The sequence below is a fragment of the Daucus carota genome, chromosome 8, assembly GCF_001625215.2.
Source record: "Daucus carota subsp. sativus chromosome 8, DH1 v3.0, whole genome shotgun sequence".
Taxonomy (NCBI): domain Eukaryota; kingdom Viridiplantae; phylum Streptophyta; class Magnoliopsida; order Apiales; family Apiaceae; genus Daucus; species Daucus carota.
Window position 1 is genome coordinate 16,958,664 of NC_030388.2, and position 20,813 is coordinate 16,979,476.

Genomic DNA, 20,813 nt, shown 5'->3' on the forward strand with positions numbered 1-20,813 from the left:
CCCTAGCATATGTATGCTAGGGGCCTGTTAACAATCATACAGCTTCTTGACCGTTGTTAACAAAAGAGTTCGGTTTGTATTTGGTTTTAAAAATTATGGAAACCAAAACCACAATGATGGTGCAGTTTCTATTCGGTTCGGTTTCTATATGGTGAGGTTTAATTTGGTTCGGTTTTGTGCGGTTTTTGCAGTTTTCGGTTCGGTTTCTGCTCATCCCTACTGACAATTGGTTTCCAAAAGAAAATTTTTAAAATTAAATAATGGTACCACCATAAAAGGAAACCCATCTGAACAATTTATTTGAACTTTTATATATTTTATATACTACAAAAATGGAGCTGCGGCTATGGAATCTGACATGAGATACTGCAGTAGCAAACACAACTGCATTGCGTAGCCCTGCAAATTCCTAGGTCCTAGCCCCGCAATGTTTAGGCAGGGAAGGAAAGTCCATACACTATCTCACTAAACCAAATTCTGAACTTAATTAATATCTCTACTACCAGCAGTAACTTTGCGATGACGCCTTGAACCAGATCTATCTTTCCCGCGTCTAGAAGGGACTTTAGTCGCATTAGCTGCAACTATATCTCTTGAAACACCATGCAATTTTTTGTTTTCTGCAGCAGGTAGTGGAGGATGTGAAATAGAAATAACTCCAGGAGGTGGAGGGGGAGCCCAATGCTCAAGTACATCTCGATGGTACCCCTGCATATATAAAGGATTTTCTTTTAATATAAATACATGGACGAGAGGGAAGATCTATTTCAAGGAAGAACGAAGATGATAAGATAACAAAACCAGATTCAGGTCAGCAGAGTGACAAAATCTACCATTTTATATTTTAAAATGGAGTGGAAATAATGTTTAGGCATGTGCACACAAAAAGAAAGTAAAAAGGAAAAGATCCAAAATAATAATAATTTGAAGTAAATGACCTTAAAAGCAAAGTTCAAATATAGGGTAATCAAGTTAACATAGTTTCAGTGGTTAAGAAAAGAAAACAAATTACTCAAAAAAGCTTGAATCAATGACATTTACAAGTGCACTTGTTTGTTACTAATTGTGCAAGTCAAGTCAAACCCTCCTATCAAGACACAACCTTGGCAATCGCCAACTATATAAATTTACATATGGAAGCACACATAACTCTCCTAGTTACATTCACTTCACAATGGACACACGGGGTTTAGATGAGTTGAACACAAAGTACGATTTACTCAGCTTCCCAGTCCCCAAATTGGCACTATATAACTACTATACTCTAACGAAAATGTATCTAATGCAGGACATACCTGCACTACAAAGTTGCGCCTTTCGCAATCGAGGAACATATTGACGGTCCAATTTGTTTTTGACATTATCTTGTCCCTTACTGTTGAAAAGCTTATCTGGTCCCTTGGAGTAAATCGATCAACTTCATTGAACCAAAGACAACTAAATAGATTGGCAATAGGAATATGCTCCTTTATGATAACACATCCTTCAGGAACATCTACATACATTATAGTAGGAAATGTACATCAAAGATGAGACAAGGAACAAAGAAAATCAGTAGAAGAAGGCTAATTAAGCTCTTACCACTAGTGATCGGAAGCTTTGCTTCTGAATATGGGGTTAGACCCTCTCTTCGATAAAAGTCAACCTGAAAATCGATGGATGCATTATCATATTTTGCGGCAGCCTTGTTAGCCTCTGCTTCAACAAAGACATCAAAGCGCCTATAGTGCCTAGATATTGCAAAACTGGCATTTTTCCTCCACAAGAACCTATACATTAACCAAAAATGTAGTTTTATGCTCAACCTATCAATTTTAAACTAGTAAAGGTTTATAAGCTTGTTACCGAATCAAATCAATATTATCGTTGGTGTTTGAGAGGTTAGAACTCACACTTAAGAGAGGTCAATTTACATTATATATGTGAAGCTACAGAAAAAGAGATGACAAAGTTAGAATTCAACTCTTACCATGTTCTGCAATGATGTATGCATTTACTAAATTAGTTCCATCCTGAAAATTATCTACCCATTGTTCCTTAACTATGACATGTGTATCAATGTAATTCCTATTACATAGGACAAGATTTAAAACAACTGTAGCGAATGAAGCCGGATGGGAATATAACTGTAATTTTCTTCTCTCTTAATGAAAAGCTAGTTCTTCTCCAATCTCTTTTTCTTTATTCCGAACTCCATTCTTACTGTCCGTGTTGGTTTGCTAACTATTCAAGTCATCTGTATATTTTACATATGGAGGCGAACACCATCGTCCAAGAAACAACCTATGGTCTAAGAAGTGCAAGTACACTCATCCAAATATGCTACATCGATCTCAAGAACAACAAAAGGGTAAGTTTGTATATAACAATGATGTTAATAATGAAAAGATGGAAATAAGAGATGTTGTCACTTTGGGATCCAACTCAAAGCCGCCTATAATGATGTTATAGGCAGCCCAGTGTTCTTCCTATGTGTTCGCAGATTTTTCAAGGAAAGAGTGTCAATTATATATGTATAAACTTACGAGATAAGGATTTTTAACTTTAATTTTTAGGCTTTAACATGTTTAAACCCCTAAACTTGGAGGGTCTAAAATGTATGTTTTAGCTTCCCTTATTATTTTAGCTTTTACTTTTTTGAGTGATCGCGCACTCTTGTGAACATGAGTACCAAAAGAGGGCATATTTTTTCATCCTTTATTGCTTAATTATTGAATCTCAACTAACAATGAACAAAACTACTGAAGTCTGACGATGAAAATATTAAACCAACTCAAAACTTTGATTCTGCCAGCACATAGTTCTATAGTAACTGACGCAGCACAAACATTTTACAAGCAGATGTACATATTTAGTTAAATATTATAATTGGAAACATAGAGTACTACCAGTAATCAACTCAACTGAATCTGTTGTACTTGTTTATAACTCCATATTCAAACAGAATTTGCCACAACACAAAGCAATCATCAATTTAAGTCTCACACACAGGTATTACAGTAAAAATGCACCTCGGGATGCGATACTATCTAGTAAATTATTGTTTTTTGTGAAGTTCGTAAAATCTAACCTACCAATATACATCAAGGATATCAACATCATTGTGAAACAATTTTTTTGTTCTAGTAAAAGGTAGCAAGTCAGTAGTATATATTCTTTAATATTCAGTTATAGCCTCTGTTCTAAAAGTCGGTGATTAATCCTTGTTCTGTAACTCACCGAACTGATTAAATCTCCGATTATTTAATTAATCATCTGATTTATCTCCGATCAATCCAATTAATCTCCGATTAATCCTTGTTCTGTGTCTTCACTGATCAAGTCCAATGCCCGCTTTTTAGTTTTTACAACACTGGTTATAGCTTTTGTAATTCAGTTTAAAAATGACTTGAGCAGAATTAGTGTAGTATGGAAATATTTCCTGATAGGTGTTCCTGCTGCGACAGTTAGCACAGGAAGCATTCCTCTCAGCAAATCAATAAAAAGGATAACCACCGATTAAAATTCATATGGAAGCTGCAGTCATTAGACTACGATTTATGTTTCCTTCATGTGATACTTAGACAGGTTAAAGACTGATTTGAAGAATTTACAGAAGCATTGGGTCCACTCAATTCAGGAAGTTAAAATGTTTATATGTGATATGTATATATTTGTTCATAAGTCTTATATTCCACTGGATGGGATCCATCCCAAACTCGTACAATGGGTATGTTAAGTTTTTATCTGATTCTATCTTTAGCAATTAAAATCAACGTTTAATACTTGACACCGGTTTGTCTTAAATTTTATGTTTCCAGTTCTAAATTATTAATTGTACCAACAATACTTGTATTTAAAATAAAAAATTTGGTATAATGGTTTGGGTTTTCCAGCTTGTAGTATAAATCTAACAGAAAATGGTACATCTATCCTTGCTAAAACAAGTACTGGTCGAGAACAGAACTTGCTGATCTTAAGTGTAGAAACAAGATATTGTGTAATAAATTTAGGAACACTAAAACCCCACAATCTGAAAAGGAGACAAGAAACTGGGTAAGAAACCTAGGAACACTAAAACCCCACAATCTGAAAAGGAGAACAATTATAGCTGTAAATACCTTTCTAGAATTTGATAGGGATCGACAACAAGTTCAAGTTTTCCATCGATCCATAATGAGTACCTGGCATTAGGGAAAAGCCTGTGCAACAGAAGCTTTGGTACCTGTCAAGTTATCTTTATTCAGTACCTTGTAACATTAGTGCAATTTAAAGGTACAATATCAATTAGCAGAAGAAAGGTATTGTTAAGTCACCAACTCCCCTAAAATCTTAGGGTTAGGGATGAGGCTTAATTTGGGATCATATACTATATTCAATACTCTTTGTCACTCGTACAGAGGACAAACAGAAAACAGACAACATGCAAATAAATTAAATACTGGGGATAGGACCAAACAGGAAAACACACAATTAATATTTAAATACTAGAGGGGACACTAGTACCATGTTAAATAACTTCCCCAAAATGTTATGGAAGAGACCTTAATTAAATCATATATTATTTTCAATATTTAACAGGTACAATACCATAGTGCCTGACTGAGAAAATTCTTAACTACCGCCATAAGGCATGTAACTTTGTCTTTTATGTCTTTTAAAGGTGCAAACTTGAACATGAACATAGGAGGCACAAAACCTAGCTTCTAAATAAAGCAGGGAGGGCAAAGAATTGCTTTTTACTGATTGCAGCAATCATAATGTTCATCTATAGTATGGTGTAAGAACCAAGTAATGCAGGGTATTTCAAAACTAAGCCCAAGTTTAAACTCGGCATGCACCACTGGAACAATATTGCTAAGCACATATGATAAGAACTGTTTAAGTTTTACAAAATGTAAAATTGTAGTAATCCTTAACACTTTGCGATCACAACCAGTTCAAGAAGTGATATTAATAGAGTGTACAAACCTTTCTCTGTATGATTTTACTGATCAAGGCTAATTGACAATGTATACACAAAACCGTCACCATCTAAATTTAATTCTAAAGTTCGCACACTACACAACGAACCACACAATAAGATATAGAACAAAGACTCTTCTACTACAAATTACCATGGGTACACGGTATTGCCATTGAATTTACCCTTTTATATGCATTGTCACTGTTTTTGATGTCAGTGAATCAAATGATCCGGCAAAAGAAATGAAAATACAGATAAAAAGATAGATCATTGTTAAGAATTATGTCCTCCAAATGAATGTTTTGGAGTATCATGGAAAATATTTGATAGACAGTTCCAAAGGATATACGTCAAAGTTTAGAAAACAGTCTTTGCAAAATTAGGGTGACTCAGAATTGTGCATAGAAGTTAAAAATTATTTCAGTCACTTTTCAGGCCAAGTTTACAATTACCAAGCTTGCGTCTCTACAATGCTGTACACTACAGAAAAATAAATTACTACCCTTTCTTGTCTAGGGAAACCTGTATACTTAAGGGGAAACACTAAACATTAAAAATTTAACTTGCATACAATCTGGAAAAAAATAATAATAACAGTTTATTATTTAAGGAGATTGTGTCAACTGATCTCACCCCAATGGACAAAGGTGACCGATATATAGATTATTTATCTAGGAGCCTAACAGAATCTTAATAAAATTTACAATTGCTAAATAATAACAAAATCACCTTCCCAGTTCTTCTGGGGTCATGGTAAGGCAGGCTGTGGATGACGACAATTCTCCACAATCCAATATTCTTGCTGCTGTTCAATTCACTGGATTTTGTCATAAATCTGTATGTTTCTTCATCTACGAACATAAAGAAGCATACATTTTTCTTGGCAGTTTCACTAATATTCTTTGGTTGTTGTATCAGATCATAAGCCCCTGACAGAACTCAAGTTATCAGACTAGCAACCACATACGTCGTGTTATATATATATAAATATATATATATATACTAGTTCTCATTTAAGCCTCACTTTAGATAGATAGATAGATAGATAGATAGATAGATAGATAGATAGATAGATATAGATGTACCAAATATTGCTGATGCAACAACAATCCCTTGACATCTATCCATCTCAAAAAGGTCCGAATCATCAAGATCAAATCCTGTCTGCCGTCCAGGCTTTATCCCTCTAACAAATCTATTGGTTTATGTACGACCCAACACAACGTGGAAGGCAAATTAGAAATAAAATGAAAATAAACACTTAGCAATAATTTGTAGTAAATTTAAAAGAAAAAGATAAGCCACAAGATCTATTTCAAAACTACAATCCATAGGAACTAAACCATACCCACAGTGGATGCTCATTGATTCTCTTATGTCATAAGAATTAATTCGCTGCTTGAGAGTTGGATATCCTCCAAATTCTGAGCCTCCAAACTCACTTCTAGTCGAATTTTCTTCTGTGATGTAGGTTAAATTCTGAATTACTGGGGAGAATGATGGGGCATTCGGCATTAAAGATATAGCTTCTTCAACAGGAAGGTAACATACTGGGCATGCTGAAAACACCAAAAAATTTCAACACAAATTACATCAATAAGCCAGCCATAATCAGTTTTAATATTTCTATTCATTCAAATCGAGCAAGGGATCCCTACAGTATGAAAATGTATCATGCTACAATGGCAGAACTACGTAAGATGATGATTTCAGAAGAAATCTGACAGAAATCAAAGAAAACAAGTTTAAGAAGTCCAACTTACGACGTGGTCCGATTCTTTTCTTATCTGCTGGTGGGGGAGGTAACGTGAAACTTTCACAGGGATTTCCGGGGGGAAGGGTATAGCCTTTAAAATAAACTGGCGGTGGAGAAGGCTTCGACATAAATCTTCCAAAATCACTCTGTACAGATGAATTCAATTCCATATGTATATATTGATCAACATTATTTGGTGAAAAATAACTGTGAGTGCCTAACTCTGAAGTGCCATTAAGCCCCAAGCTCGGAATCTGGACGCCCTGCTGTCCATCTATACCTCGAAATGATCGAAGAGACATCAGTTAGCCAAGATAAATCTAACTTCTTTGAATGCAGCATAGGGGTGAAGGCACAAACATGGAATCAAAGGCAATCGTGAATGTTCCTGCAAACTAATTGCATTAAACTACTACTTAGCTGGTTGACAATCATAAGCGGATTAATCCATTTTTAATATATTACATTTACTTTTATCCCACAAGAACCTGCTATTGGGGATTTTCACAAATAAAAATTGCTCATGAACAAGTCAACGATACCTATTGTGCTTCATTATACTTTGACTTCACACGAGAAGAAAAACTTGAGAAACACATGAAGAACAGTAAATGCCAATAACATCGAAAATTACATGATAATCTTATGTTTCACTAATTATTCAAAAATCTACATACAGTTAGGACTTAGGACTAGCAACTTAAGGTGATAACGATATGCCAATCCATTAATATCTATACTAATCTACTAGTATTCTAGTAACTAATGTCTAATCAGCTTTATTCGGGAAACTTAGCACCAAAAATCAACTCCTGCTGAAGGCATGACAACTGACCAGTAATGGCCGCAGACGAGCATAATCAATATTAGCACTACTATTATTGCACATTACACTCGTCTTTGGGTTTGTTGCTGTAACTAAAACATCCATAAATTACTTTAAAGTTTCTAATATATACGTCCTCCATTCTGCAAGCGTATAAAAATCCGATGTTTTTACATCACTGCTTAGTTCTTACTATAAAAGAGCTGCATTCATTCAACAAATACCAAGAAAATATAACTAACAAAAAGGGTGAAACAATCGATCCAAACCTTTGCCAAAATACAACACCCATCCGAAAACCACAGCCGAAATCGCACACAACAGCAGCATTCCCACTTTCCTCCGCGGCGCAACCTTGAAGAACCAATGAACCAATCCCTCCTTCTCCTTATACATTTTCTGAGGTTTCCTAACAACAACAAGTGATGATTGTACTTCTTGATTTGATTGTAACTGCAATGACCCATAACTTCCTGACCGGAGTCCCAATGACCCCGAAATCATCTCCAAGCAGACCCTAAACCTTCTCTCATCTCCACTCCTAAATCATTCAAAATAAAAATCACAACAATCCAAGATTTCAAATCTAAGATACCCAAATGAACATATAACAACCCCAGCTCCTCAAACTTGCCAACCCAAATGCAGCAATTCAAGAGCCAGTTCAAAGATTAGATTTTGCACACAAAAATGGAGAAAGATCACTGACCCAAATGCATTAAAGTGAATACAGAAAGGCCAAAATGATCAAAAAACAGTGTGTTGATACACAATAATGCACACAGTAAATTAACTTAAAGATCACTGAGTGTTAGAAGGAGCAAAAGCACATGTAATGATGGGAACAGAACAGGGCTGTATCCAAACTGGGGTGCATTTAATTCTTTGTGCAAATCAATTGTTTTGGTCTGAATCTGAGATCACAATGTTGGTTTCATTTTCATCAATGTTCTTGAATAATTTTGATAGGAAAGTGAGAATTATTATGTTGTCTCTGTAGGTGATTGTGTATATATATTTAAACTTTTTAACTAATTATCAATAATTTTATGTTATTAATATTATAAATATGTATAATCACTTCAGAAAAATAATACTCCCTCCGTCCCCCTCAATTAATTATATTGAACTTTTTTTTTTGAATAAAAATTTACTATCTAAACTTTTATACAAAAAATAAAAATTTCTAAAAAAATTATAAAATTATGTTTTATATATGTCTAAAAATATGTATCGAGTAATATAAAAAAAGTATAAAAATGAGAAGGACTGAGTGAGTATGATATAACATGAATGGGCATGGTTATTAATTTTGAGATCTGTTTCTATGAACATGGGAATATGTGAAGTCTGTTTTCACAAACATGAGACCAATAGTATGGTGTTCGACTAATTTTATTTTTTAATTTAATTTTCGTAAAAGATTATATAAAATTTGATTTTTTTAAATAATATATATATATATATATATATATATAATTTGATATTCTTTTGAAATAAATTCTTATTTTTCAATAGATAATAAAAAAAAGCTGTTAAATTTTTTAAAAAAAACTTACCCAGATAAAATTACAGTGGAAAAATCACTTATCTTAACATTTTACCTTACCCAAATTTTTGCCCCATAGTTCTTCAATATTGGGGCTGTTTGTTTGGTAGAAGCAGGAGCTTCTGCTTCTCTTAACCCGTATGTGTAAATAAGCAGAAGCACTCTAAAAATGTTCTTTTCTCTCCCAGCTTCTTCCCACTTCTACCCAGTTTTTTTGTTTAAGTAAGAAGTCACTTCTTTCAAGTTAACCCAAACGCCCCCATTATTTTTATTAATTATGCTAAGATTTTAATCGATGTGTATATCTAAGTTCTAACCGTTAACTAGTGTTTGTTTTTCAACATAAAATCGTTGACTTAAGAAACCATGGTGGTGTTTGGCAACCACTTAAAAGCCGACTTCTGGCTTATAAGCCAACTTCTACTTTTTGCGGAGTGTTTGTGTAAAGAAGTTAGAAGCACTTCTGGTGACTTATAAGCTGAGAAGTTGGAAGTTAGAAATGCTAGCTTTTTTTCTTGACTTATTTTTTTTTCCGAAATTTAACTTCACAACAATGTGTAGGATCATTCTAAAAGATAGTTTATGATATTTTATTATTATTTTAGCAATTTTTATACCTAATAAGTCATGAATTTTAATGAATTTATCCAAACACTTAAATAGCTTATAAGTCCAAACCAACTTATCACTTATAATCCACTTCTTTACTTTAAGCAATAAGTCACTTCTTTTAAGCCCAGCCAAACGGCCCCCATATTTAAAAATTTAAAAGCCTGACAAAGCTCCAAAATCCACACATGAAACAAGTCCTGGCTTTCTAAACATATGCACAACAATACACATCAAACTATCTCAAATTCACAACAAACAACAGTAACCAGTAAACCATACTTTCCCTTGCATACTTTTTTAGCCTACAAACTCCAAATGACCGATCACACTAGTGCAATTAACACAGATCATTGGGCTTTGTAGGATAAAATAGTTTGCTTTCTAACCAACACTAATACATGCATATGCTCAAGTTCTTCACCTGCCCTCTTTTATGAAATCAGACCAAGAGAGTGAAACCGCAGACCAAGATATTCCGTCTCTCACCTGATCAAGAGTAGGGTGGCTTTGTGAATGTGATTCATCACTAAGACTTTGAGAATAGTTAGACCAGAAGTCCTTGGCTTTAAAATTCTTGAGCAAATACATGTTCATCTCCTCTCCTTCGGCTTCTTCGATCTCATTCTGCCCTTCTAAAACCTGTACGACTTTCCGCATTTTTGGTCGACCCTGCACATCAGGATAAACACATAATAATCCTAAATTCAGCACCAGTTCAACTTCGTCTGCATCATAACCACCTCTGGCCCTTAGTCGTGGATCAAGCGCATTGAGCAATTCTCCTTTCTCCATTAGCTTCCAAACCCATTCGACCAAAGGAGGTTTCCCTTCCTCTAATGGTCTCCTTCCACACATCACTTCTAAGATCAAGACTCCAAAACCAAAGACATCAGATAGTGTTGATACGCGGCCATTCTTGATTACTTCTGGTGGCAAGTAGCCTACGGTGCCAACCACACGAGTTGTGCTAGCTACTTGGCCATTACCATGAATTCGTGCTAATCCAAAATCCCCCAACCTTCCATTCATATCTTTATCAAGCAGCACATTGCTGGCCTTAATGTCCCTATGCAGGACAGTTTTCTCCCATCCCTCATGCAAGTATAATACCCCGGAAGCCACGTCTTTTAGAACTCTAATTCTGTTTTCACAGCTTAACATTTCATTCTCTGCGCATTCAAACACCCTCTTGTCCAAACTACCATTTTCCATGTAATCATACACCAAGATCAAGCTCCCTCTTTCTTTTCTACACCATCCCCTCAAAGCCACTAAAGTTTTGTGCTTTAGCCTTCCGAGACTTGATACCTCAGCCAAAAATTCTTTAACTCCATCACCGTTTGCATGAGAAATGCGCTTCACAGCAACCTCTACCCCTCCTGCCAAAACCCCTTTATAAACCTTCCCATTTCCTCCAATACCAATCACATTTTCATCCGAAAACCCTTTTGTCGCTGCATCAATTTCCTGGTAAGGAATTCTATGTGGCCAATACTCCAATTCCCAATCTTCCATTTCCGCCCTCTCCTTCAACATCTGCCTACGCCTTTCAGTCAACCTCGCACCAACCACATAACAGACACCAACAACAAACAAAACCCCCAACGTGATCCCCACAATAAACCTTTTTGACTTCCAAATAGGCTCTTTAGGCAATTCAAAAGACGGCAAGCCCTCTGTAACCAATTCTTTCCACAACGAAAAATTCGAATTACTGAAACTCCAACTCAAAATCTTATGACTCTGAACCAAAATACCAGTAGAAGCCGTAAAACCAACATACATCTCATCCACAAAAACTCGCGACAAATCATACGCATAACTTATCAATGGCTTCCTAGGCCTAATCACCCCAACAGGCGCAACAGTAACATTCAAGATACCATCTTCATAATCAATCCAAACTTGATAATCCCTACCATCATTAAGCCGAAATCTCTTAAACTCATCCTGATCATCATTACTCCAATAACCAGCAGACTCTGAATATGCAGAAGTAAGTGAACTCACATCAATCCCAACATGATTATCATCAATATCACTAAACTCCTGATTTTTAAACACATCAAACTCAATCCCAAAAATATGGTTTCCCGGGTCCCCATCATTATAAGTCCTATTCAAAAACCCCATATGTTGAGAAGCACTAGCACCCTGAATACCACTAAAAGGTACAAACAAGAAAACAAAGCCATGCCCAGGTAGTGAATTCTTGAAAGGAGCCATAGCAAAAATAAAACTAGTTGAAAAAGGAAGTACCTTTGATGAAGTTGTATTTTTTGTGACAATTCTTGATGGGTATAGCCCACGCCCAATTGATTGTCTGAAGCCTTTTGTTAAAGTGAGTATTTTTGACTCAACTGTTGCATTTCCATACACTGATATGTTGGTGGAATTGAAGCCATTGATCAAGAAATCAATGGCTGAGATTGATTGTAAACAGAGGGACACAAGTAAAATACATGCTTGTATCTTCATCTTCATCTACAGAACTATGCACAAGAGATCACAACAGGGAAGAATACTATGTGGTGTAGTAGTTGAAGTATATTTGTCTGAAGGTCAAATACTAGAATGGTTTGGCCTTATCATATGAATAAATTACAAGTTTGACATTGTCCCACCTGTTTTCGGTCATGCAAAAAGAAGAGTTGATATGTCTTAGCTTTTCTGGACTTTTCCTGAGTTGGAAACTTCAGCATGACAAATTATTTCGGCCGTGTGCTCATATATTTGATCTGCCAACTCTTGCTTAATTCTGTGACTCTGTCCTTCCTCATTTCCATTGCATACTCCTCGTTTCGAATTAATTGTGATCATACACCTTTTTAAATTTGATATCATATCTGCTTTCATGATTTATGTTTTAGATTTTTTTATTGAAGTTCAAATAAAAAAATTAAAATAATTTGTGAATTTATTGTTTTAACGGAGTTTTAAAATAAATAAGTCAAACGAGTTAATATAATTTAGTCCAAAATTGTTATATCCTTATTATATAGTAATAGCGGTATTTCACTTCAAGTTAAGTAAAATTTACGCAACCCGATCGAATAACAATAGAATATGGATTTAGATCCATCCGAGTCCATTAATAAATATTATATTATAAATATATTTTCTCACCTTTGTGCAACATAATTAACATTATATTTAATTGATTCTAAGTTTTTTATAATATACAATATCAAGTGAGTTAAAAGTAAAATTAAGTTCAATTTTAACATAAACTAATTAATTATTTAAATAATTTTTATTTTTACTAATAAAAAATTTTAAATTATTAGAATTTTTTATTGTGAAATTATTTATTAGTGTGCTTATATTTGCATTTTCAAGTTATCTGATAACAGGTGAAACTAGTTTAAATATTTTTTAGAAATATATTAGATTATTTAAACGGATCCAATTCTCCAATCTTAACACTATTAAGCATGAACCTAAAAGATATTGATAAGTACAAAAAAAATCCACTTATAGTTCATTCCGAATCTAATAAATTAAATTAAATTTAGGTCAATCGGATTTCAACAGTAATACTTAGAAAATGATAGGCCAGAGCGTGAGACAGGAAAAATTTTCCTGTAAGAAAAAAAATGTGATAGGTTGATAGCACACCTACGACATGTACTTTTCTTTATCACAGGTTTGACGATGGCTATGTTCGTAAGCGTTCGTTCTGACTACACAATCACATGTTCATAAATTCAATTTTATGTACGGATCTCATATTTGTACGGATATTAATTTATTATTTCTGAATCTATGTGTTCAAAATGAAAATGTAACACATTATTATCATGTGATATACTTTTGTTAATCGTTTACAAAAATTGAATATAGATATGTGCACAGTTTATTTTATATATGTAGTACTAAATACATATATAATTACACAATAAACTATCATCGGATTTTACTTGATTCTTAATTTTATAAGAAAAACTTAATTTTGCATAATTAATTGTGTTTAATGTGTGGTTTTTATTATTTATCGGTCAAATTTGTTGTAATATTTTGTAATGATATTTATCTAATATATTTGTACAAATTTAAAACGTTTAGACACTTTTAAAGTTTTTTATTAATTGTTTGTGTTAATAATTTAAACATATACATGATTTAATATAAAATTGTGCATGATACTCTCCTACAAACTCTCAACATGTGTTTCAGAAATCACTAGGCGTCCCACGGCGGTCGAGGTATCTCTAAGCGATTAATCAGGAAATTGGAGATTAATTGGAGCATTAATCGGACATATATTATTTTTAAATTATTATAATTAAATGTAATTTAATAATTTTATAAACTTTTCACTACTAGTAGAGTCAAACCGGTAAACAATATAATATCATATATTAGTTTCAAAAAAAATTATAATATCATATATTAAATAAATACTTGATACATGCAATACAAAATCGTTGATTAAAGAAAAATAGACCAATAAATCTCTTATAAATAATGTAAGAAATATTAAATAAAAATATTAGTCATTTTACATTTTTTTAGAGGATATTAAGCTAAGTACAAGTGAATACTTACAGGGGTGTATTCGATTGAGATTTTAATGGATTGTTTTTAGTCTATGGATTTTAATGGATTGCATGTGATTTTGATTTTGTGCGGATTCTTGATGAAATGTCGCAGAGTTGATAGGATTTAAGTACAATACTTCAAAATCCCATTGATTTTGGTGGGATTTCATAAAATTTAAAATACACTGAAAAATGCCACAAAATCCACCATTTTATGAAATGAAAAAAAATCCGTCAGCATTTGAATACCATCAGATTTTAATGGATTTTAAGAATACCACCAGATTTTGTAGCATAATTCAAAATCCCAATTGAATACCTCAAGATTTTAATGCATTTCAAACAATCCCAATCGAATACCCTCGGATTTCATGAATGCAAAAAAATGCTTTAAAATCTCAATCCAATACACCCCTCTTAATTTCTTATTATATAATCATAATTTTGGATTTTATTTATTAAAAATATTTTTTTTTTTTTGTTATTGACCGCCTGGACTGTCTAGGCGGGATTTGAATCGCCGAAGCAGGATGTTGATCGCGTAGGACCGATTTTTGTAAAAAAAGCTTAGGACCGAATCGGGGCGTTTCGGTGCCGCCTAACGCTTAGGCAGATTTTCACAACACTGCTCTCAACTGTAAATCCCAAGTTTTGATGATGACACACTTTAGCAAGCTATTTTGTATTTCAGTTTAACATAATATATTTCTACTGTTACAGCCTGCTATATTGAATTGTCAATCTAACCCTGCAGGTTTTATAAGTAACAGATAGATAGCAAGCTATTGTAATATCTTAGCTTGACATGTTTAAGTTATAGTATTATAGCCTGCTGCTTTGTCCTTCTATTCTTGTGTTGCAGGAAATTTACTATAACAGAATTATAGCGAGCTGTTTTATAATAGCAAGCTATGATAGAGTCCTACCAGAAGCAGAACACTTCAAAGATTGCAGCTGTTGACTTCTACAATTTATAGGACTTAAGGTGTACGTTTTCTAATCTGAATATGAGTTAAATATACATATTATAAGCTCAGATTATTAAATTGAAAACGTTTCCTAAAATCAAGGAAGTTGTTTTGATTTAAACTTATCTTTTTATAAACTCTTCCTTATCCCATTTTAATAGGGGTTGTTGCTTCAAACGTCTTTCTAAAACTCAGTCTTCTATTTCTATGTTAATGGTGAAATCTTAGTAGTCCAAGTTTATGTTGATGATATTATTTTTGGGTCTACTAATAATGAACTTTGTGAGTGGTTTTCAAAGTGTATGCATAGTGAATTTGACATGAGCATGATGGGTGAACTCAACTATTTCTTGGGTCTTCAAATCAAGCAAACTTCTGATGGTATCTATGTGCACCAAGGAAAATATGTGAAAGAGTTGCTGAAGAGATTTGGATTTGAAAATGTCAAGTCAAAACCCACTCCAATGTCTCAAACCAGCAAGCTGTTTTCAGATGAATCAGGTAAAAGTGTTGATATAACACGATATCGAGGTATGATTGGATCTCTATTATATCTAACAGCCTCTAGACCTGATATCATGTATAGCGTATGTGTTTGTGCACGGTTTCAAGCTAACCCAAAGGAGTCCCACTTAAATGCTATTAAGAGGATCTTTCGATACTTAAGTGGTACTATTAATCTTGGACTTTTCTATCCTATTTCAAATACATTTGATCTCGTGGGGTATAGTGATGCAGACTATGCCGGTTCTCAAACGGATAGGAAAAGCACAAGTGGTGTTTGTAATTTTCTTGGTTCTAGCTTGGTGTGTTGGCAAAGTAAGAAGCAAACATCTGTAGCTCTCTCTACAACTGAAGGTGAATATTTAGCTGCAGGGAGCTGTTGTTTTCAAGTACTTTGGATGATGCAAACTCTCAAGGATTTTGGAATCAAATGTGAAAAAGTTCCAATTTATTGTGACAACACTAGTACAATAAACATCTCAGAAAATCTGGTTCTTCACTCTCGCACAAAGCATATCGATGTTCGACATCATTTCTTGCGGGACAATATGGCCAAAGGAAAGATCAGTTTAGTCTACGTTCCTACTGAATATCAGCTCGCTGACATTTTTACAAAGCCTCTGCCTGAAGACAGATTCTTAATCATCCGCAGAGAATTGGGTATGTGCACTGTCTAAATCAGCAAGCTGTTTCTGGTATGAAGCCTACTACTTTCATTTTACTCTAAATTAGCTCGCTGTTATGCATGTGACGTTTGGTATGTGTAGTTGTTGGCAGTCAACACCGGTCTCCATGCTACTTAATTGTTTTTTGTAGTTATCTGGGTTCCGTATTTTGTGCCTATTTTTCAAAATTCAAATTTATTTGTTATATATGCTTATCTGTTATGTGATAGATTTAGATTTAAATTATGTTTCATCTAATTAAACGGGGGTTTCTTTATCTCAAGTCAAGTCTTACAAAATTCTCTCCCAATTTTTCGGTAAAGAGATTTATCTCTGAAATCTATTACTCACATATTTGGGAAGCTATACCGTCTCGCGTGCCGCACAGATCATTTTCTTTTTGGGGTTTATTATTCAAGCTTTCGGTGTCTCTCATCTCTCTATACTCTCTCTGTTAGGTCCAAAGTATCGTAGAAGGGGGGGTTGAATACGATACTCACTACAATTTAAAATTCTTTCGAATCTTGCGGATAAATAAATTGCAGTCCTGTAATGTGTTTCGTGTTCCGGATATTTATTGGGTCGGTTTCTGAAGATATGAAAATATTAAACCAACACACAATATTTTCAAGGTATATCTGTATATTGATAAATACCTCGAAGGTGCTATAAATCCAAACCCGAAGGTTGGCTACAATGGCTACTACTACGTACACTCACAAACCCTAGCTTCTAAATATATATATATATTACAAAACTAAGCTATGATTTATTTGTGTGTAGTAGTGTGCAAGGCACAAAGCCATTCCACCATAAAGGTGGTGGAGAGTGTTACAAATGATAACAAAATCCATGGGTATTTATAGGCTTGTCACTAACTAACCCTAGTTAACTTCATCAAGCCAAACTTGCGCCACTACAGAACTTGCGCTTCCAGTAGCTTCATGCATGCCAAGGAGAGTAAATTTGACTTAGAAAATATATACAAGTATATCCAAGTGGCCCCTCAGTTAAAGGAAATGGCGCCACTTAGTTATATATGTATATATATACCTAAGTGTATCATGAACTTGCGCCTGAGATGAGTTGGCGCTAGAATACTCACTCTTCTCTCTCCTGGTTAACATTTTAACCAACTTGCGCCACAGTTGTACCTGTATTGCCATGACTTAGAATATTTCTTCACAAACACAAAGTTGCGCCAAGTATAGTTAGGGTCAGAGGCGCAACAATTGACCAGAATTGGTCAAAGGTTGCGCTTGACCTAAACTTGCGCTCAACAGAGGTATACAGAGCCATGCATGTACTTCCCTGTTCTCTCTCCTACGCCACTTAGTTTTTGTTTAAGCAAAAACAAACTTGCGCCCCTACAGTGGAGACTCCCCACTGTTATCACTCCTTGGACTTCTTCCAGGTCAAATGTTGCGCCATGTATGCTTCCAGTGTGTTCACAGTATAAATGACTTAGATAAAAATCATTCACAAGTGTAATGTCTTGTGTGAAACCCTACATGCACAAGCAAACCCTAGGTTGCCCTAGACACCTGACATCATCACATGCATGCATAATATATATATAATATAATATATTATGTTGTTATTATATTAATAAATAAAAGTATATATAAATATATACACATATATATATTTTATTTATATGAACATATAATAATATATGTACATATATTTAAATATATTCTCATATATTCAAATATATATAATATATAATTATATGTAAATACAAATACAAATATATATAAATATATATAGAGATATATATAGTTATTTATAAATATAAATATAAACATAAATATATAAAGAAAAGTATATATAAATATATACATATATATAATATTTATATAAACATATAGTAACATATATATACACATATATTTAAATATATTCTCATATATTTAAATATATATAATATACATATAACTATGTGTAAATATAAATATAAATATATATATAAAGATATATATAACTCTCTCTAAATATAGATATATTTATGCACATAATATAATATATATATACACTTAAATATATAAATGTTTATGTAAAATATAAATACATATATTATATACATATATATTTATTTAAATATATATACATATAAATATACATATACATATGTTTAAAAAACATATATACATATATATTATATATATTATATTTAATTAAATATACATATATACATATATATAAATATATTTGTACATATACAAATATATAAGTGCACACATATAAAAGATAGGTCACCTGATATGAGCAGAGACTTTGCAGAGGCTAGGCATTTGGCTTTGCTTGAGTTTGGAACAAATGACTTGTTATGACTTGATCAATTCTTCGATTGATAAATACTTTGCAAACTCCGTATGTGCTGACGCTTAGTGCACTGGTCTGGTTCACAAGCGACTAACACTGAAGTCACACATTGTACCTTCTTTGTCAGCAAACATTGATCAGTCGGTTCCGGGTTAGTTTATGCTTCAGTTTGTTGATTATAAATAACCAACCAAGATATATAGAAATATCTTGCTTCAGGGGTTGCACTGAAATCTTTCGAGTACTTGGACAACATCTTCATTGCTTCCACAATCTTGAATACTTCAATCTTTATTCTTCACTGAGGCATGAACATATTAATGAACTTCTTCCAGTGAACTTATTCCTTCAAGACTGTAGATGGCTTCTTCAACCTTTGTCTTCGTATCTTCCAATTCCGGTGCAGGCGTAGTGTTATTTACTTGTCCTGTTCTATTGTTGAGTTATCATCCCTATGTAACAGATAGGGTTGTCTTTACATTTAGACTTACAATCTCCCCCTATTTGTTTGTTAATCATAACAAGCAAATCCTCTGGAGGATAACTCAACTAACACTAGAAAAAGTAAAATCCTGGACTAGTAAATAATGCTACAAAGTTTCTGGATCATATAATACATTTCCAGATTTCATGAATAGAAATAACAAATGTGCATATCACCTTTATTTCTCTGGTTCTTGCTTACCTGCCAGATAATCCTCATAGTCTGTCTTGAAGAGAATTCAAAACATTCCATTATGCAAAGAACAATCAGCAGCTTCATTGAATTCTTCAGTGGTAATGAATAAGTTCCTTTCTACCACTTACTGAAGAATAAATGTATCACCTTATACTTCTCCTCCCGTTACCTTGATCAGGTTCCCCTTGGTGATAAGTAGCTATCTCCCCTTAGATGAAAGATCAATCCTCCTCCGTAGTTGAAGAAGAATCTCCCCCTCAGTAGTACACAGCTAAAGAGTAGTTTAATCCCCCTTAGTTGTAGACAATAGAAGAAAGCTAACTTACTTTTTCTTCCCCCTTTCATATATTCTCCCCCTAAATATATTCTCCCCCTTAGTTGTGGAATCCTCCGAGGATATGTGGTATCAAATAGGTCAAGGAACGTGTACAATACTTCCTGTACCAAAAGATAATCTCCCCATAGAGAACTAAACAACGCTAAAGCTGGGGTCGAAGAAAGAGTTCAGAAGAAGGGTTTACTTTGATTGGGTTGGTCCCTATGCTGAAAGAATAGGTTCCAAACGGAAAAGTAATGAGTAAAACTAACATTCCAGTAACAACATCCACTTTGTCTTTTAGGTATAAATTTGGTAATTAGTAGGTGTCTCACTAAAATGTTCTGCAGGTGTATCACTCGACACTCAAATTTCTCTCGGTTTTTGGGTAAGGGTGTCACTCACGAGTTCTGTAAGTATATCCCTCCACACAAATACTGAGCTTCCAAAATGCTGAGTACCTGCAAGAAAATCACCTTAGCCACCATTAAAGGGGGGTCACCGGTGGTGCAATGGGAGTTCGTAATTCCCAGTCCCTGCAGACTCATCAGATAAATCCGAATCATGGTCCACAAGTTGCCAACCACTAAGTGGCTTATCCAAATAAGGATCCAGAGTTGTTTGCTCTGGGAGGTTAGACAAAGGCTTAATTATGGCAAAGGCCTAAGTCCTCCTCAATGTCTGTGAAGACACTTGATTCAAGAGAATCATCAACCATAAGTTCACACCGTGAAATGGAATGAACCGTAGTTGCTTCCGTCAATTCTTTCAACAACATGTGAGTTTTCGATACTAAATATTATAATATGTACCTCACAAGTGTTTCACTCTTCTCAATTTCCTATGTGTTTGCACTCACTCATGCTCACATATTTCTCATTCTGATATCTCACTGGTTCTTCTCAGAATCTCACCAAGTGTTTAACTCTCAGTGTTTGGCTCACAGTGTTTCTCTCAGCACTCAAAGTATGGTCTTCTGTACCTGCATGAGAAAATCACCATAGCCCCTTCAAGAGAGGTCACTGGCGGTGCAATGGGGTTTCGTAAATCCCCGATCCTCAACTGACTCATCAATAAATTGACTCATAGTCAGAGAGTTGCCGATCTCCTATAAATAGGAAATCCAT

General features: G+C 34.1%; 2 protein-coding genes across 2 annotated transcripts; both read right to left on the bottom strand.

The window, feature by feature from the left end:
• Positions 1–272: 272 nt before the first annotated feature.
• LOC108200103 (probable hexosyltransferase MUCI70) lies at positions 273–8,512 on the bottom strand. Its single transcript, XM_017368171.2, has 9 exons — positions 7,797–8,512; positions 6,709–6,975; positions 6,294–6,504; positions 6,031–6,140; positions 5,675–5,874; positions 4,101–4,204; positions 1,582–1,769; positions 1,296–1,495; positions 273–708 (listed from the first exon to the last, which is right to left on the bottom strand). Exons 1-9 carry the CDS (start codon positions 8,029–8,031, stop codon positions 484–486), a joined length of 1,740 nt encoding a protein of 579 aa, XP_017223660.1. The 5' UTR covers positions 8,032–8,512; the 3' UTR covers positions 273–483.
• A 1,402-nt stretch (positions 8,513–9,914) lies between these two features.
• Positions 9,915–12,860, bottom strand: LOC108197612 (L-type lectin-domain containing receptor kinase VII.1). Its single transcript, XM_017365275.2, has one exon. It carries the CDS (start codon positions 12,170–12,172, stop codon positions 10,106–10,108), a length of 2,067 nt encoding a protein of 688 aa, XP_017220764.1. The 5' UTR covers positions 12,173–12,860; the 3' UTR covers positions 9,915–10,105.
• Between the last annotated feature and the right edge of the window lie 7,953 nt (positions 12,861–20,813).

Coding starts and splice junctions, on each gene's coding strand:
- LOC108200103 (XM_017368171.2), bottom strand. CDS start 8,031: ATGATTTCGGGGTCATTGGGACTCCGGTCAGGAAGTTATGGGTCATTG. Junction 4,205..5,674: donor ACCCCAGAAGAACTGGGAAG/GTGATTTTGTTA, acceptor ATAACTTGACAG/GTACCAAAGCTTCTGTTGCA. Junction 1,770..4,100: donor CCCTATCAAATTCTAGAAAG/GTATTTACAGCT, acceptor GTTAATGTATAG/GTTCTTGTGGAGGAAAAATG.
- LOC108197612 (XM_017365275.2), bottom strand. CDS start 12,172: ATGAAGATGAAGATACAAGCATGTATTTTACTTGTGTCCCTCTGTTTA.